At 43.2% G+C, this 19,399-nt stretch overlaps 1 protein-coding gene across 5 annotated transcripts in view; it reads left to right on the forward strand.

Moving 5' to 3' along the window:
• LOC106568312 (membrane-associated phosphatidylinositol transfer protein 2) overlaps positions 1-19,399 on the forward strand; it is an 87,331-nt gene that overhangs the window by 13,344 nt on the left and 54,588 nt on the right. For 2 of the 5 annotated variants that reach the window (XM_082960498.1, XM_082960500.1), the window contains exons 1-2: positions 9,580-10,308; positions 18,961-19,160. In XM_082960498.1, the coding sequence (XP_082816624.1) occupies positions 19,083-19,160 (78 nt within the window). In that variant the 5' untranslated portion in view covers positions 9,580-10,308; positions 18,961-19,082. Of the gene's footprint in view, positions 1-9,579; positions 10,309-18,960; positions 19,161-19,399 lie in introns of those variants that run through there. The other 3 variants (XM_082960502.1, XM_082960501.1, XM_082960499.1) reach the window with 3 other exon arrangements.

The raw sequence follows: 19,399 nt of genomic DNA on the forward strand, positions 1-19,399 counted from the left end.
ACCCCTATTTTTACAGTACTGTACCCTGCTTCTCACAAAATTGTCCTTTGTCTCTGTGATACTGTAATTCTTGTTCTTTGTTGATATGAACCTGCAACCAGTCAAAATCTATTGAGCAGTCAGTACTGTTAATAAATGGAAAGCACAATGTTCAGGGCCATACAATTTGTCCATTGTACAGTATACAGCCTACAATGCACTGTACTACAGTATACAATACTAAAAGAGACACAAATCAAAGGAGTAAACGTGATCAATGTGCTTCTTCTTGTCTTTGGGCTGGGTCAGGCCAGAGCACTTCATCGACATCACAAGCAATATTGTCCCTCCTGAGGCAACGGGGGAAGAAGCCTCTTGTGTGCCGTATCCAGCCCTGACATGATTCCTCACCTATATCACCACAGGCTAAATCCATGGCTTGCAGCAGATTTACTCTGGTGTAGGGTTGTCTATCATACACTTTCCATCTCCAAGAGGAGAAAAACTCATCAATCGGATTCAGGAAAGGCGAGTATGGAGGGAGGTACAAGTTCATAAACTGCCCATTGATGTTAAACCATTCCCTTACCTGAGCAGCTCGGTGGAAACTGACATTGTCCCACACTATCACATAGGTGGGAATGGGATTCTCATTTAGCTCTTGACCCTGCTGCTCTTGAACCTGCTGCTCAAATAAAATATCTCTTAGATTGGCAATAAATCTTAGAAGGTGCTGGGTGTTATATGGCCCGAGTGTAACATGGTGATGTAGCACACCATGGTTGCTGATAGCAGCACAGATTGTGACATTGATCCTCGTTGACCAGGGACTTCAACAATGGCCCGCTGTCCAATCATGTTTCGGCCTCTCCTTCTCCTCTTTGTTAGATTGAAGCCTGCTTCATCGACAAAGATGAACTCATGGGGTCTGTCCAAGGATTCCAAGTCAAATATTGTCTGTGTAGAAATACAATATACTGTATGTACAGAGACAGTGCTATACTGTAGAGTACAATTAGGCCTACTGTATGCACTTCTGATTCACATACATTGTATGTACTGAAGAGTATTGTCATTCACATAGTATGTGTTAGTACTGTAGACAATCTGGATTACAGTAAATGTTTCTGAATGTACACTTACTTGCACATACTGAGCTCGCAGTTCTTTCACCCTTGGTGAGTTGAGCTCAAAAGGTACTCTGTATACTTGTTTCATTCGCATCCTGTTACGATGGAGGACACGGTCAACTGTGGAAATGCTCACACTGTCGATTCCCTGGAAGTGTGTGTTGTCTTGTATCACTCGTTCCTGGATTTCTCTGAGTCGTATTGCATTATCTTGAAGGACCATGCCAACTATAACGGCCTCTTGCTCCCAAGTGAATATAGCTGTCCTTCCACCTGCATGTGGCAGCCTTGCAATTCTACAAAAAGTAGTTGTGTAGTTACAAAACATATTCATGCAGTACAATACATACAGTGATTAACTTTACAAATGTCTATTGAAACAGCGGCATATAGTGTAGTACAGTAAATTTGCAATTACAAAAATACAGTAGTATACTGTACCTGTTCTCTTCTCTGAATGTCCTTACTATGGTGGACACAGAAAATCGGCTCAAATTGGGTTGCACTCTATGTCCTGCTTCCCACATTGTTAGTCCATGGACAAGAACATGTTCTATAACTGTTGCTCGAATTTCATCAGATATTTCCACTCTTTGTCTTCCTCTTCCTCTTCGTCCTCCTCTTCCTCTTTCTTGCCCTCCTCCTCGTCGCCCACCTCGCATACACACTTGTCCTCGTCCTCTCATTGTTTCTTCTATCCATTCTCAGACTTTCTCCTTCCCACCTTCAACAACCTGTTTGCTCTCTGAACTGGCTTATATTGGTTGTGTCGCATCATTTGAAACAGGTTAAATCCATTTTGAGTGGTTGTGTTCAATCAATGACATGTGTTCTCTATTTGGATTTGATTGTTGCCACTTGTGTTTACCAGTATGGATGACATGTGCATTAGAGTGCAGAATGTGTTTTGAGAATGAGAATGTGTTCAGAGTTTTGCTGAAAAATCTAAGTGAGATCTGCAAATTGTGTTTTACCATGTGAAATGGTTTAAGGTTGTCACGGTTGTCGTCGGGAAAGGAGGACCAAAACACAGCAGGGATGTGGATGCTCATCTTGATATTTATTGAAACCAAGAAACCAAGAAAACACCAAAATAACAAACGACGAAGAACTCACGAACAACCAAACAGTCTTGTAATGCTCACACGCAAAACAAGAAACAATCTCCCACAAACACTAAACCAAACACATACCCATATATAGGACTCTCAATCAGAGGCAACGAGAAAGCACCTGCCTCCAATTGAGAGTCCAACCCCCCATTAACCTAAACATAGAAATACAACTAACTAGACTAAACATAGAAATACATTAACAAGGAACAGTGCCCAAAAACCCCGGAATACATAAATCGAATACCCTTCTACAAAAACACCACCCCGAACCACATAAAACAAATACCCTCTGCTGCCACGTCCTGACCAAACTACAATAACAAATAACCCTTATACTGGTCAGGACGTGACAAAGGTATTGACAACAGACTGCATAATTAGCTAAATAAGTCCAGGCAACTGAGAACTTTGTTCAGCCAATGGGTTTTAGTGTTTTAGCAATTGAGAAAAACTGTATTAAAGTTTCTGCAGTTGCTACATACATTTTTGTACTTAGATATTAATGATATGTACCCATTGATTCTTGAAGAATGTAACTTATGAATGCCTCATGAGCTTAGTTCAACTGTCGTACCCCATCAGAACCCCAAATATAAGCTTGTTTTACTCCAATGTTTGTAAACAAAGTACATGTAAACAAACACTGTAAAGTCTCAAAACGTGGTTGAAACTATCATTTTGATATCATGGATGGTCAATCCTTTTATCCATAGATCTCTCTATGAATTTGAGTGCTTACATTTCTCCAGCATTTTTACCAAAACGGGATGACACTGTTATCGTGGATTGCCCCTTTATATTGTAACCATTAACACAGAGCAGTTCAGAGGGAAGTGAGAGACCTCTGAATTCCCTTATACAGTAGACAGGAGAAACCGCTGACAGTAGGGACTGAAGCCATACCTTAGTTATCTTTAATGGCTAAACACAACACATGAAATGTGTCACAACTACAGTTTGTGCCTTTAGTTTGATGTTTGTATTCCTGAGCGTTATGTGTGTAGTAACTTTGTGGTAGCTGTATCCCAGACAAATGCAACCCACTGTTTACTAGTTTACTCATCAACTGCAACATGTGGAAGCTGTCTATACCACCTAAGTAAGTAGATAACATTCTGTAGTTCTTGGTGTGTGTGTATCTGTGTACTTGAAAAGTCCCCATCCAGTTGAGACTGCGTGGAAGCCTGTAATTTGGATGAGAGGCCATAGTTTGTAGTTTAGGAGCCTATTGCCTAACCATCCTGCTAGTATTGTATCTACAGTTAGCCTGTTAGAGCTGGGCACTTGTGACAGTGTCCAATGAGAGGCAGGCTTAAAAAAAGAGTAGCACAGAGCCAAGCAACTGTTCTGTGGGCCTAACTCCTGAAAATGAATACAACATCATGGTTGTGTCAGTATTGTATCAGTATACCAGTATACCACCCGCTTACTCAACCCTGCACCTTAGAGGCTGCTGCCCTATGTACATAGACATGGAATCACTGGCCACTAGATAATGGAACACTAGTCACTTTAATAATGTTTACATACTGCTTTACTCATCTCATATGTATATACTGTATTCTATTCTACTGTATTTTAGTCAATGCCACCAACATTTCTTGTCCTAATATTTATATATTTCTTAATTCCATTATTTTACTTTTAGATTTGTGTGTATTGTTGTGAATTGTTAGATACTACTGCACTGTTGCAGCTAGGAACACAAGTATTTCGCTACACTCGCAATAACACCAGCTAAATATGTGTGTGACCAATTTGATTTGATTTGAGTATTAGCACATTTCTTTATTGGAAACATTCAAACCTTTCCCTTATCAACAAGCAGATGGTGGTGACATTACACTGGGAGAGTGGTACACGTGCAGAGTGATTCAAAAGGAGACAGACTCAGGCCTAGAACATCACAGCCTCTGTGATCTGGACCTGAGCTCTGGATGTTACAGTAGACTGTTCAGGATGGACCTGAACTCTGGATGTTACAGTAGACTGTTCAGGATGGACCTGAACTCTGGATGTTACAGTAGACTGTTCAGGATGGACCTGAGCTCTGGATGTTACAGTAGACTGTTCAGGATGGACTTGGGCTCTGGATATTACAGTAGACTGTTCAGGATGGACCTGAACTCTGGATGTTACAGTAGACTGTTCAGGATGGACCTGAACTCTGGATGTTACAGTAGACTGTTCAGCATGGACCTGAGCTCTGAATGTTACAGTAGACTGTTCAGGATGGACTTGGGCTCTGGATATTACAGTAGACTGTTCAGGATGGACCTGAACTCTGGATATTACAGTAGACTGTTCAGGATGGACCTGAGCTCTGGATATTACAGTAGACTGTTCAGGATGGACTTGGGCTCTGGATATTACAGTAGACTGTTCAGGATGGACCTGAACTCTGGATATTACAGTAGACTGTTCAGGATGGACTTGGGCTCTGGATATTACAGTAGACTGTTCAGGATGGACCTGAACTCTGGATGTTACAGTAGACTGTTCAGGATGGACCTGAACTCTGGATGTTACAGTAGACTGTTCAGGATGGACCTGAGCTCTGGATATTACAGTAGACTGTTCAGGATGGACCTGAACTCTGGATATTACAGTAGACTGTTCAGGATGGACCTGAGCTCTGGATATTACAGTAGACTCTTCAGGATGGAGCTGAACTCTGGATATTACAGTAGACTGTTCAGGATCGACCTGAACTCTGGATGTTACAGTAGACTGTTCAGGATGGACCTGAGCTCTGGATATTACAGTAGACTGTTCAGGATGGACCTGAACTCTGGATATTACAGTAGATAACATGAAGATGTCGCCAAAGAACATGGCTGACGTTTTAATTCTCCCAACCAATTGTGCTATTTTGTTAGTATTTTTGCATTTTGTGTAACTTATTTTTTTACTTATTTTGTACATAATGTTGCTGCTACCATCTCTTATGACCGAAAATAACTTCTGGACATCAGAACAGCGATTACTCACCACGGACTGGAAGAAACCTTTTCCTTTAACGAGTCTGACGAAAAGGAAATACTGCTTTCACTGGAACAGGCCCAGATCCCCGTAATTTGCTTGAAGAAAAAATGCAGGAAAAGGGGCCGCAGATCGGCCTGCCTTCTGAGAATCCGTAGGCGAGCAAGTAAACTCCCACTGCCATCCGTTCTTCTTGCTAACGTGCAATCATTGGAAAATAAAATTGATGACCTACGATTAAGATTATCCTACCAACGGGACATTAAAAACTGTAATATCTTATGTTTCACAGAGACGTGGCTGAACGATGATACGGGTAATATAGACCTGGCGGGATTTTCCATGCACTGACAGGACAGAGAAGTCTGGTAAGACGAGGGGTGTGGGTGTGTGTCTATTTGTCAATAACAGCTGGTGCGTGATGTCTAATATTAAAGATGTCTTGAGGTATTGCTCGCCTGAGGTAGAGTACCTTATGATAAGCTGTAAACCACACTATCTACCAAGAGAGTTCTCATCTATATTATTCGTAGCCGTCTATTTACCACCACAGAACGAAGCTGGCACTAAGACCGCTCTCAGCCAACTCTATAATGCCATAAGCAAGGAAGAAAATGCTCACTCAGAAGGGGCGCTCCTAGTGGCCGGGGACTTTAATGCAGGCAAACTTAAATCTGTTTTACTACATTTTACCAGCATGTCACATGTGCAACCAGGGGAAAAAAATCCTAGACCACCTTTACTCCACACACAGAGATGCATACAAAGCTCTCCTCCACCCTCCATTTGGCAAATCTGATCATAACTCTATCCTCCTGATTCCTGCTTACAAACAAAAACTAAAGCAGGAAGTACCAGTGACTCGCTCAATACAGAAGTGGTCAGATGATGTGGATGCTACTGTTTTGCTAGCACAGACTGGAATATGTTCCAGGATTCATCCAATGACATTAAGGAGTACACCACCTCAGTCATCGGCTTCGTCAATAAGTGCGTTGACGACGTTGTCCCCACAGTGACCTTACGTACATATCCCAACCAGAAGCCATGGATTACAGGCAACATCTGCATCGAGCTAAAGGCTAGAGCTGTCGCTTTCAAGGAGCGGGAGACTAATCCGGATGCTTATAAGAAATCCCGCTATGCCCTCAGACGAACCATCAAACAAGCAACGCGTCAATACAGGATTAAGATTGAATCCTACTACACCGGCTCTGACGCTCGTCGGATGTGGCAGGGCTTGAAAACTATTACGGACTACAAAGGGAAACCCAGACGCGAGCTGCCCAGTGACGCGAGCCTAGCAGATGAGCTAAATGCCTTTTATGCTCACTTCGAGGCAAGCAACACTGAAGCCGATGTGAACAAAACCTTTGAACAGGTCAACATTCACAAAGCCGCGGAGCCAGACGGATTACCAGGACGTGTACTCAAAGCATGCGCGGACCAACTTTCAGGTGTCTTCACTGACATTTTCAGCCTCTCCCTGACCGAGTCTGTAATACCTACATGTTTCAAGCAGACCACCGTAGTCCCTGTGCCCAAGGAAGCGAAGGTAACCTGCCTAAATGATTACCGCCCCGTGGCACTCACGTCGGTAGCCATGAAGTGCATTTGAAAGGCTGGTCATCGTCCCACACTATTCAACAGCCAGTGACAAATCAGAGCGCCAAATTTAAAACCACAAAATGTCATAATTCAAAGTTCTCAAACATAGGACTATTTTACACCATTTTATAGATACACTTCTCCTGAATCGAACCACGTTGTCCGATTTCCAAAAGGCTTTACAGCGAAAGCAAAACATTAGATTATGTTAGGAGAGTACAAAAACCACACAGCCATTTCCAAGCAACTAGCATGCATCACGAATACCCAAAACACACCTAAATGCAGCACTAACCTTTGATGATCTTCATCAGATGACACTCCTAGGACATTATGTTATACAATACATGCATGTTTTGTTCAATCAAGCTCATATTTATATAAAAAAACAGCTTTTACATTAGCATGTGATGTTCAGAACTAGCATACCCACCGAAAACTTCCGGTGAATTTACTAAATTACTCACGATAAACGTTGACAAAATACATAACAATTATTTTAAGAATTATAGATAAAGAACTCTTTTATGCAATCGCTATGTTCGATTTTAAAATAGCTTTTCGGCGAAAGCACATTTTGCAATATTCTGAGTACATAGCTCGGCCATCACGGCTAGCTAATTTGACACCCACCAAGTTTGGGACAACCTAAACTCAGAATTACTATTAGAAAAATTGGATTACCTTTGCTGTTCTTCGTCAGAATGCACGCCCAGGACTTCTACTTCAACAACAAATGTTGATTTGGTTCCAAATAATCCATAGTTATATCCAAATACCGCCGTTTTGTTCGTGCGTTCAGGTCACTATCCGAAGGGGGACGCGCGAGCGCATTTCGTGACAAAAAATGTCAAAATATTCCATTACCGTACTTAGAAGAATGTCAAACGCTGTTTAAAATCAATTTTTATGCTACTTTTCTCGTAAAATAGCGATAATATTCCAACCGGGCTACGTTGTATTCATTCAAAGCCTGAAAGAAAAAAATTGAGAAGTCTCGTGAACGCGCATCTCCAGTCTCACTGTCCCCGGGCTGACCACTTACAAACTCTGCTGCTGTACTTTGCCCAGAGACAGCAGACACCCCATTCCACTTTCTGGCGGCTTTAGAGAGCCAATGGAAGCCTTAGAAAGTGTCACGTTACAGCACAGATGCTGTAATGTCGATAGAGATGCAACAGAAGGACAACAAATTGTCAGACAGGGCACTTCCTGCATGGAATCTTCTCAGGTTTTGGCCTGCCATATGAGTTCTGTTATACTCACAGACACCATTCAAACAGTTTTAGAAACTTTAGAGTGTTTTCTATCCAAATCTACTAATTATATGCATATTTTTTATCCGGCCGTGAAAATACTGCCCCCATACCACAACAGGTTAAGGGCTTGTAAGTAAGCATTTCACGGTAAGGTCTACACTTGTTGTATTCGGTGCATGTGACAAATAAAGTTTGATTTGATTTGACTGTTCAGGATGGACCTGAACTCTGGATATTACAGTAGACTGTTCAGGCTGGCTGGCTGATTGGGTTAACCAGGCTCTGCTCTGCCGATGGCTGGATAAACAGTGAATGACTGTGTGTGTGTGTGTGTGTGTGTGTGTGTGTGTGTGTGTGTGTGTGTGTGTGTGTGTGTGTGTGTGTGTGTGTGTGTGTGTGTGTGTGTGTGTGTGTGTGTGTGTGTGTGTGTGTGTGTGTCCACTTGGTGGAGGACCTGTCAGCAAGCCATTTCATTTTGAGAGCGCGTCTGTCCATCACCACAGCCTGGTGGTCCTGTATGACTCAATTGGTAGTGCATGGTGCTTGCAAAGCAAGGATTGTGAGTTTGATTCCCAGGGCCACCCAAACATAAAATGTATGCATGACTTTAAATTGCTTTGGATTAAAGTGTCTGCTAAATAGAGAGAGAGAGAGAGAGCGATCCTACGGTTAGTTGGCTGTTGTTATGAATGAGAAGTCTCTTCTCCAATCTCTGGTTTCCTTCTTCCTTCTTAGCCAGGTTGCCAGATCTGGTTGTGCTTTAGCCAACTCGTCTGTCAGTCCTTTCTTGACATGTCATGTCTGACAAGAAAAACAGACATACACATTCAAACATCTGATACACTGAGACATTAGAATTCCATTAGAACATTTATAATCATCTATACACATTTGAAATCATGGTAAGAAGCATTTGTAAAACAGCATTTACAATGTCTAGGGTGGGATGACTGGGGGGTGTTTGGTGTGACTTATGAAAATAAATGCTCTGTGATTTGGTAGTCAAAGTGAAAGACCCATGTTGAGAAGGCAGGCTCATTCAAACTACAGTATGCAATACAACACCAGGCCAGGGACAAATCATATTCTAGGCACAGTACATGTTATTTTATGACACCCTGCAGGTGGGAAGTCATTTGGTACTGTGTACTTAGGCTACAGTATGTTTTGCATGTCTTCACCCTATTCCAAACGGACGTCTGCCGTCATGAATAGGTTTTTGAAAGCCTGTACAGTGTGCCTCTGTTTCGTAGGAATTCTTACTTGCTTTTGTTTTACGTGTGGATCTCTGTGTGTGCGTGTGTGTGTGTGTGTGTGTGTGTGTGTGTGTGTGTGTGTGTGTGTGTGTGTGTGTGTGTGTGTGTGTGTGTGTGTGTGTGTGTGTGTGTGTGTGTGTGTGTGTGTGTGTGTGAGACTGTGACTGGCACTTGAATCGGTAAAGGATTTGAATCAGTACAGGATTTGAATCTGTAAAGGATTTGAATCAGTAAAGGATTTGAATCAGTAAAGGATTTGAATCAGTAAAGGATTTAAATCTGTTTAGATCAGCAAACAACACATATATACAGTCCATGAATACCATTACCATGTAACAAGAGATGGCAGGACAAATATGGAGAGCAGGCAAAAGATTAACATTCACAGTGAAGAGAGGATGGATGAGAAAGAGAGACGATAATAGTGAGAGGGAGGAAAAGGGAGAAGTGGGGTGAGAAAGATAGAGAAAGAAAGAGGGAGAGAGGAATGAAGGAGTGCAGTAGTGTTGATTAACCAGTGGGCCGTCCCTCGGACTCGATGCATCATAAGAATGCCGACCAATCACATCACAGCCTCGTGCGTCTCCATGGTAACTGGGCTTCCTAGCTCCAGAGGAGGTGGAGACAAAGGGAGGAAAGGAGAAAAAGGGTAGGTGAAAAGAGGAAGAGCGAGCGAATCGATGTCTTCTGTTTTTTTTCTTTCTCTGATGGCTGTTTTCACACCAAGCGCTCCTCTCATGCTGCCTTAGCCACATCACAGCTGATGAGACCACAGACCAACACAACAACAACAACAACAACAACATCATAACCAGACTAAGGCCAGTCGTTGATGGTGATAGGTGTAGGGATGTCAGTGTGGCAGGCTTTCTGGCTGATGGGGCTGTCGAGAGCGGGGAGATGAGATGACCCTTCAGTCACCGTAGATTGGATCTGCTGGTTATGACAAGCTGTCTAAGTGTCGTCCTGCTTCTGAAAGGTAAAACACCTTGTTTTGAGAACGCTCTTCTATATCAGCATTAGACCTGCTTTTGTTCTGGACTGTGTCAGTGTCTGTGTATGTGTGTGTATGCTATTGTATCTCTGATGCAGATGAAGGAGAGGATGCCTGTGTAGACTGTTGTGATGAATCCCTGGAGTATAGCTGGTTTAGGGGAAACAGCTGGAGTGAGTGGAGTACTAGTCGTAGTGCGTAGCCATACACCATGTTATCACATTCATTCTTCATCCTAGAACCTCGACTTGTGAAGCTAGAGTTGGAGGCTGGATGTCGGCTTTAGGTTAGCTACTGTATTGTACGTTTTACTGAACCTGAATTTGTTGAATCTGAATGTGTGTACTGTGCTCTGCAGTAGCTGTTGTTATTGTTGATCCTGTTGTTGTTGTTGATCCTGTTGTTGTTGTTTATGCTGTTTTTGTTGATCCTGCCACTGAAGCCTGTATTGATTGTACGCTGTTAAAAACAACATATTGATAAAAGCCTGGCATGTCTGTCTGTCTGTGTGTCTGTCTGCCTGCAGGGCTTCAGGAGGGCAGCAGCCTTGTGATTCGGTGGAATGGAGGCTTGTGACGTGATGGTAATCATAGAGACATCACTGGTCCCTACTGTACTGAATACCCTCCTTCAGATTCTTCATTTTTTTATTAGATTTTGATGTTTAGATTTTTTGACATTGTATTATGGCAGTATGGTTCTGCACCCTGACTCTCATCCTAGCATGTGTCCACAGGATGGAATAATAGAATCAAGGCCTTGTGAAGTTGTGCTCTCACCCCGGAAAAGCCATTCTAATAGGCTATAATAGTCACATCGTCTGAGTAGAATGGATGGGAGGTGTCCAGTACATTTAGCTGATATAGTTTGCCCCAGTGTGAAAGACAAACCCCCATTCATTCAATTAATCAATCAAATATATTTATTTCTAAAGCCCTTTTTACATCAGCCGATTTCACAAAGTGCTATACAGAAACCCAGCCTAAATCCCCAAACAGCAAGCAATGCAGATGTAGAAGCAGGCCCCTAGGAAAGGTTTTATTGTTCAGACTGGGCAGCAGCACTCTCAGCTGGACCTAGTAGTGGACATCCCCAAAGTAATCACCAGTCTGGAGCTCTGCCACCTCAGATCCCACGGGGGGGTCAAATACAGGGAGAGGACTGGACAGACAGTTGCTGAGGGAACCAGCTGACGACAAAGTCCCTCCTACATAGGATGGAATAGAGGATGGAATGGAACTGGCCCGGAACAGACCCTGACACAATACACACACACATGTGTGCAGGCACACACACACACACACACACACACACACACACACACACACACACACACACACACACACACACACACACACACACACACACACACACACACACACACACACACACACACACACACACACACACACACACACACACACGCACACACAAACGGACACTGGCTGTGGTGTAAGACATAATTGAAGTGGCCTGCTCCCTGCCAAGTTAGACCCTAGCAGTTTGAATGTGTTTGTCTCCAGCCTAAGTGCTCCAGCTAATTACTGCAGACTGACTATAATACATCACAGCTTGGCTTTTCCTGCCTCTGGTCCAGTAATATCAAATCAAATCAAATTGTATTTGTCACATGCGCCGAATACAACAGGTGTAGACCTTACCGGGAAATGCTTACTTACAATGCAGTTCAAGAAATAGTTAAGAAAATATTTAGTAAATAAACTAAAGTAAAAAAAAAAAAATGAAAACAATAAAATAACAATAACGAGGCTTTATACAGGGGGGTATCAATGTGCAGGTTTACAGGTTAGTCGAGGTAGGGGTAAAGTGATAATAAACAGCAAGTAGCAGCAGTGTACAAACAAGGGGGGGGGGGGTCGTCAATGTAAATAGTCCGGGTGGCCATTTGATGAATTGTTCACCAGTCTTATGGCTTGGGGGTAGAAGCTGTTAAGGAGCCTTTTGGTCCTAGACTTGGGCTCTCTGGTACCGCTTGCCATGCGGTAGCAGGGAGAACAGTCTATGACTTGGGTGACTGGAGTCTTTTACTTTTTTGGGGCCTTCATCTGACACTGCCTAGTATATAGGTCCTGGATGGCAGGAAGCTTGGCCCTAGTGATGTACTGGGCTGTACGCACTACCCTTCTGTAGCGCCTTACGATCAGATGCAGAGCAGTTACCATTCCAGGCCGTGATGCAACCGGTCAGGATGCTCTTTTTGAGGATCTGGGGACCCATGCCAAATCTTTTCAGTCTTCTGAGGTGGAAAAGATGTTGTTGTGCCCTCTTCATGACTGTCTTGGTGTGTTTGGACCATGATAGTTCGTTGGTGATGTGGACACCAATGAACTTGAAACTCTCGACCTGCTCCAATACAGCCCCGTTGATGTTAATGGGGCCCTGTTCGGCCCACCTTTTCCTGTAGTCCACGATCAGCTCCTTTGTCTTGCTCACATTGAAGGAGAGGTTGTTGTCCTGGCACTACACTGCCAGGTCTCTGACCTCCTCTCTATAGGCTGTCTCATCGTTGTCAGTGATCAGGCCCACCGCTGTTGTGTCGTCAGCAAACTTAATGATGGTGTTGGAGTTTTGTTTAGGGTTGCAATTTTTGGGGAATATTCAGAGGTGGAAACTTTCCGTGGGAATTAATGGGAATATATGGGAATTAACAGAAATATATTGTCACATCTGTCGGAAGGATTGGACCAAAGCGCAGCGTGTTGAGTGCTCATCTTTTTATTAAAGTAAAGTGAACACTTAAACAAAAAATAACAAAATGACACACGACAGTTCCTTAGGTAACATAGACTAAACGAAAAACAACCACCCACAACCCACAGGAAAAAACAAGCTGCCTAAGTATGGCTTTCAATCAGAGACAACAAAAGACACCTGATGGTCTAGAAACTAAAGCTTTGGTTGTCTTCCTCTCAGGCTTCCATGTCTTCTCCCTGGACCTCCTCAATGTCCACCTCTTGAACATCAGACTCTGAGGCCTCATCTTCACTGTCACTTTCCAACCTTGTTGAGGATGGTTCGTTGTCAGGCTCAAAAAGCCTCAAATTTGCCCGGATGGCCACCAATTTTTCAACCCTTGTATTGGTCAGCCTGTTGCGTGCTTTGGTGTGCGTGTTCCCAAAGAAGGACCAGTTGCGCTCTGACACGGCTGATGTTGGTGGGATTTGAAGGATGATGGAGGCAACAGAGCCTCAGATCCACAAAGTCCATTTCCACCAGGTGGCTGATGAGATATGTTGGCTCGACTGCCATATTGCATCTCCATCCCAAAGCCCTTGCTTGGAAGTGTACTTCGCCAGACTGCCAAGAACCTTGCCCTCATCCAGGCCAAGGTGCCGAGACACGGTAGTGATGACACCATAGGCCTTGTTGATCTCTGCACCAGACAGGTTGCTCTTGCCAGCATACTTGGGGTCCAACATGTACGCTGCGGCATGTATGGGCTTCAGGCATAAGTCTTCACACTTTTTGATGTATTTCAGAACTGCAGTTTCCTCTGCTTGGAGCAACAGTGAAGTGGGCAGGGCAGTATGGATTTATTCTCTTACATCTGCAAGCAGAGTCTGAACATCAGACAGGATGGCATTGTCTCCCACAATCCGTGCAATGGCTACTGCTATAGGTTTCAGGAGTTTCAGGCTGCTTCCCACTCTCTCCCAAAATACATCATCCAGGAGGATCCTCTTGATGGGGCTGTCCATATCGGCAGACTGTGATATGGCCATTTCTTGGAGAGACTGCTCCCCCTCCAGGAGGCTGTCAAACATGATGACAACACCACCCCAACGGGTGTTGCTGGGAAGCTTCAATGTGGTGCTCTTATTCTTCTCACTTTGCTTGGTGAGGTAGATTGCTGCTATAACTTGATGAACCTTCACATACCTAACCATTTCCTTGGCTCTCTTGTAGAGTGTATCCATTGTTTTCAGTGCCATGATGTCCGTGAGGAGCAGATTCAATGCATGAGCAGCACAGCCAATGGGTGTGATGTGAGGGTAGGACTCCTCCACTTTAGACCAAGCAGCCTTCATGTTCACAGCATTGTCTGTCACCAGTGCAAATACCTACTGTGGTCCAAGGTCATTGATGACTGCCTTCAGCTCATCTGCAATGTAGAGACCGGTGTGTCTGTTTTCCCTTGTGTCTGTGCTCTTGTAGAATACTGGTTGAGGGGTGGAGATGTAGTTAATTATTCCTTGCCCGCAAACATTTGACCACCCATCAGAGATGATTGCAATACAGTCTGCTTTCTCTATGATTTGCTTGACCTTCACTTCAACTCTGTTGAACTCTGCATCCAGCAAATGAGTAGATAAAGCAAGTCTGTTTGGAGGGGTGTATGCTGGGCTAAGAACATTCAGAAATCTCTTCCAATACACATTGCCTGTGAGCATCAGAGGTGAACCAGTTTCATTCTCTGACTACGTTCCTCCATTGAGTCAAAAAACTTCTGATTCCAGAAGGACCATGAGCTGTTGCTATTGATAAGGTGTCTGATTCATCATTTTCACCTCAAATAGAAGTAGAGGGACTTTTGTCAGAGGTTTAACCTTTCTTGTTGTGAGTGCTGAGGGAACTTTATGCACTTGGCCAGATGATTCTGCATCTTTGTTGCATTCTTCACATATGATTTGACACAGTATTTGCAAATGTACACAGCTTTTCCTTCTACATTAGCTGCAGTGAAATGTCTCCACACATCAGATAGTGCCCGTGGCATTTTCCTGTAAAGATTAGAAAAAATGAGTAAAAAAAAAATTGTTAAGCAGTTAGATTAAACAACTCCTTTGTAAGATGCATGTTTTCAAATGAAACATGTATGGAAACAGGTGAATTAACACTCCTCAGTCAGCAGGCTCAAGCAAGCAAAAACCCACATGGTTGCAAAAATGAACTAGCAGAAAATGTTAACAAGTTAGAAATGATTTAACACACTTTTCTGGAGGCTACTATACAAAAAATCATGTATGTCATATAATATATATTCACCCCACCCAGTATCGGGGTGGCAGGTAGCCTAGTGGTTAGAGCATTGGGTCAGTAATTGAGAGGTAGGTGGCTCGAATCCCTGAGCTGACAAGGTAAAAATCTGTCGTTCTGCCCCTGAACAAGGCAGTTAACCCACCGTTCCTAGACCGTCATTGAAAATAAGAATGTGTTCTTAAATGACTTGCCTAGTTAAATAAAGGTGTAAAAAACAAACAATCGGTGTCCAAAAATACCGATTACCGATTGTTATGAAAAATTTAAATCGGCCCAAATTAATCGGCGAGGGAGAACTTTGTATTTTTCTCTGTGTGTGGAGTAAAGGTGGTCTAGAGTTTTTTTCCCCTCTGGTTCCACGTGTGACATGTTGGTAGAAATGAGGTAAAACAGATTTAAGTTTGCCTGCATTAAAGTCCCCGGCCACTAGGAGCGCCGCTTCTGTATGAGCATTTTCTTGTTTGCTTATCGCCTTATACAGCTCATTGAGTGCAGTCTTAGTGCCAGCATCGGTTTGTGGTGTTAAATAGACAGCTACGAATAATATAGACAAGAACTCTCTTGGTAGATAGTGTGGTCTACAGCTTATCATGAGGTACTCTACCTCAGGCGAGCAATACCTTGAGACTTTTTTAATATTAGACATCATGCACCAGCTGTTATTGACAAAATATAATAGTGTGCGTGTGTGTGTGTGTGTGTGTGTGTGTGTGTGTGTGTGTGTGTGTGTGTGTGTGTGTGTGTGTGTCTGTGTGTGTGAAGCTGTGTGTTTGTGCGTGTGTGTGTGTTATCAAATTTAACCTATGTTAGAGCAGCAGCTCTCATAATTAACTGTAATAGGAATCATTTTAAACCAATGACGTATCACATTGTTGGGCTGTGGAATCGTTTTTAGCCAATGACATGAAACAATCTTGGGGAGGGGCGAATCCTGTTAAGCCAACGACAAAGGCTGATGCATTCTTTGGACGGCAATAATTTTAAGCCATTGACGTACACTATCACATTCTTAGTATCCAGAATACTCTATACACCCAGTCTTAATCCCAGACCACCTGTTTAACTCTACTCTCCCTCTTTCTCTTTCTCTCTCTCTCTCTCTCTTTCGTTCTTTCTTTCTTTCTTTCTTTCTTTCTTTCTTTCTTTCTTTCTTTCTTTCTTTCTTTCTTTCTTTCTTTCTTTCTTTATCTCTCTCTCTCTCTCTCTCTCCCTATCTATATCTAGTTCTTTACCTCTCTCTCTCTCCCTCCCTATCTATCTCTATCTCTCTAGCGCTCTCTCTCTCTGTCTGCATAGGTCCTCACATACATGCTCTTCCACCCCCTCTCTCCCATCTCTCCCTCTTATTCCCCCCCTCCCTCTTATTCCCTCCCTCCTTTCTCTCTCTCACACACACACACACACACACACACACACACAAATAAAACCAAATTCTGGGTGTAGTGGAGAAAAGCATTGGCACGCTGTTGTTGTGGACAATATGAATGGAACGGAACTCTGTTACTGTTACTACTCCTCAAGAGCAAATCTTACCTAGGACAGTGATGTGACCCCAGGACATAATCCTACAGGATTATGGGTGATTAGGTCACCTGGTGACCCCTAATGTAGTAAACACAGTCTGCTAGACCAACACTTGATGCAGCTCCAACCAAAAGGTTGCCGTTTTGAATAACCAAGCCGGCAAGATGAAAAATCTGTTGATATGCCCTTGAGCAACACACTTAATCCTAATTTGCTCCAGTGGCACCGTACTACTATGGCTGACCCTGTAAAACAACACTGCACCTATCTGGTGTCTGTGACAATAAAAAACATAAAGTATATACTTTGTTAATGTAAACGTAGTAAACCTTACCCACACACACTCCATCTCTCTATCCATCAGGGTAGTGTCACAGCTGAGCTGCCAATATCATCAACAGCAGCATGGCAGTGTCTGCCATAATTTGTTTGTAGTGAGAAATAATGACTTGGGAGAGAGAGGGGAGGGTTGGGGGAAGCAGATAGGGGGGGGAGGCAGAGGGAAGCGAAATGGAGACAGAGAGACAAAGAAAGATTTTATTTTGTATTGTTTTTAGAGAGTATTTGTATTTGCATTGTGGCTGTAGTCCCTGGGCAGCCCTTACCTGCCCAGGGACTACAGGTGCAAATGAGCTCTTGGGTAACCCTGACACATTTACACGGAGGTTGCATTACTGTAATATTAATGTTGATTAATGTGCAATGTCCCTGTAAAATAAAAACAGGACAGAGTTGTGTGATGCCTCGTATTTAATCCCTCTTACACTAAGCTCCCTCAGTCATGTGACGTCCTAAACTCGTCCCTGTCAGTCAGTCAGTCAGTCAGTCAGTCTGTCTGTCTGTCTGTCTGTCTGTCTGTCTGTCTGTCTGTCTGTCTGTCTGTCTGTCTGTCTGTCTGTCTGTCTGTCTGTCTGTCTGTCTGTCTGTCTGTCTGTCTGTCTGTCTGTCTGTCTGTCTGTCTGTGTGTGTGTGTTGTCATGCTGCCTTGTCGCTTGATCAGACTTCTACTGTCTACTGGAGGAAACGTTGTTTGGACTTTGTTTTGGCATGACTTTGATTGGATTGGTTGGATGTTGACTGGATGTTTATGCTTGATGCCTGGGACTTGCCGATGGTGGAATCGTGTTGTTAGCAGACTGACATTTCCTCTACAGTGAATAGAGACTTTTGACTTTTGGGATTTAGTTTGGACATTACTGGGAAGTTGCTGGAACATTGGATGTACCTGGATATAGCGTGTAATGACTTGTAATAAATAATAAATGAAATGTAAGTAAAGGTTTTGATATATCTGGTAAAGGGCTGAACGTTGACTGAGGACATACACACACAGGATTTGGAGAAGAAGTGTTGTCTTGACTGGATTAAGGTTTTATATGGGGAGGCGGGTAGCCTAGTGTTTAGAAAGTTGGACTAGGAACCAAAAGGTTGCAAGAACAAATCCCTGAGCTGACAAGGTAAAAATCTGTCGTTCTGCCCCTGAATAAGGCAATGTCTGTCCCGAGGCAGTTATTGAAAATAACAATTTGTTCTTAACTGACTTGCCTAGTTAAGTAAGATAAAAATTATGTGATAATGTTATTCAGTTTTGTATTCACTTATGATGTAAATCTCTCTTGTCAAGATTAGCAGTACAGTTTTTTACATTTTAGTCATTTAGCAGATGCTCTTATCCAGAGCGACTTACAGCTAGTGCATTCATCTTAAGATAGCTAGGTGGGACAGCTACATACATTTACATTACATTTACATTTTAGTCATTTAGCAGATGCTCTTATCCAGAGCGACTTACAGCTAGTGCATTCATCTTAAGATAGCTAGGTGGGACAGCTACATATCACAGGCATAGTGAATACACTTTCCTCAATAAAGTAGCTATCAGCAAAGTCAGATCTTTAAAGGGGGGAGTCAAGAGCAAGTGTTGGTTCAGGGAAGTTTTTTTGTTGTAGTCTTCATAGTCTTACCCTTGCATGCGTGTGTCATCACACAGACATCTTCTAAGACTACTGATCGTTCTCACCACATTGACTTGACCCAATCAAGTATTACATGATACACGTTTCCTCTCACCCAGTGTTAACTCAGGTATGTGTCTCTTCTGTTCACCTACAGGTCTGAACCGTAATGTGTTCCATCCCGGCTGTTTGATGCTGCTGCTACTTGGGTAGAGCGGCTCGTTGAGAGGACCCCCTGCCCCCCCCTGCCCCCCTGTGCCACCCCACCACCTAGCTACCATGCTGATCAAGGAGTACCGGATCCCCATGCCTATGAGCGTGGAAGAGTACCGCATCGCCCAGCTCTACATGATCCAGGTGGGTGACTACTGGCTAGCATACATACTGAAATACAACACATGGAATACATGTATGTAGCATAGCATTGCATGGCTAGCATGCATCATACAGAATACATTACCTAGCATAGCATGGCTAACACACAGCAGGCAGAATACATTACCTAGCATAGCATGGCTAACACACAGCAGACAGAATACATTACCTAGCATAGCATGGCTAACACACAGCATGCAATACAACATATGAAGAGTTTA

Source organism: Salmo salar, chromosome 13 (genome assembly GCF_965601325.2).
Source record: "Salmo salar chromosome 13, fSalSal1, whole genome shotgun sequence".
Lineage (NCBI taxonomy): Eukaryota > Metazoa > Chordata > Actinopteri > Salmoniformes > Salmonidae > Salmo > Salmo salar.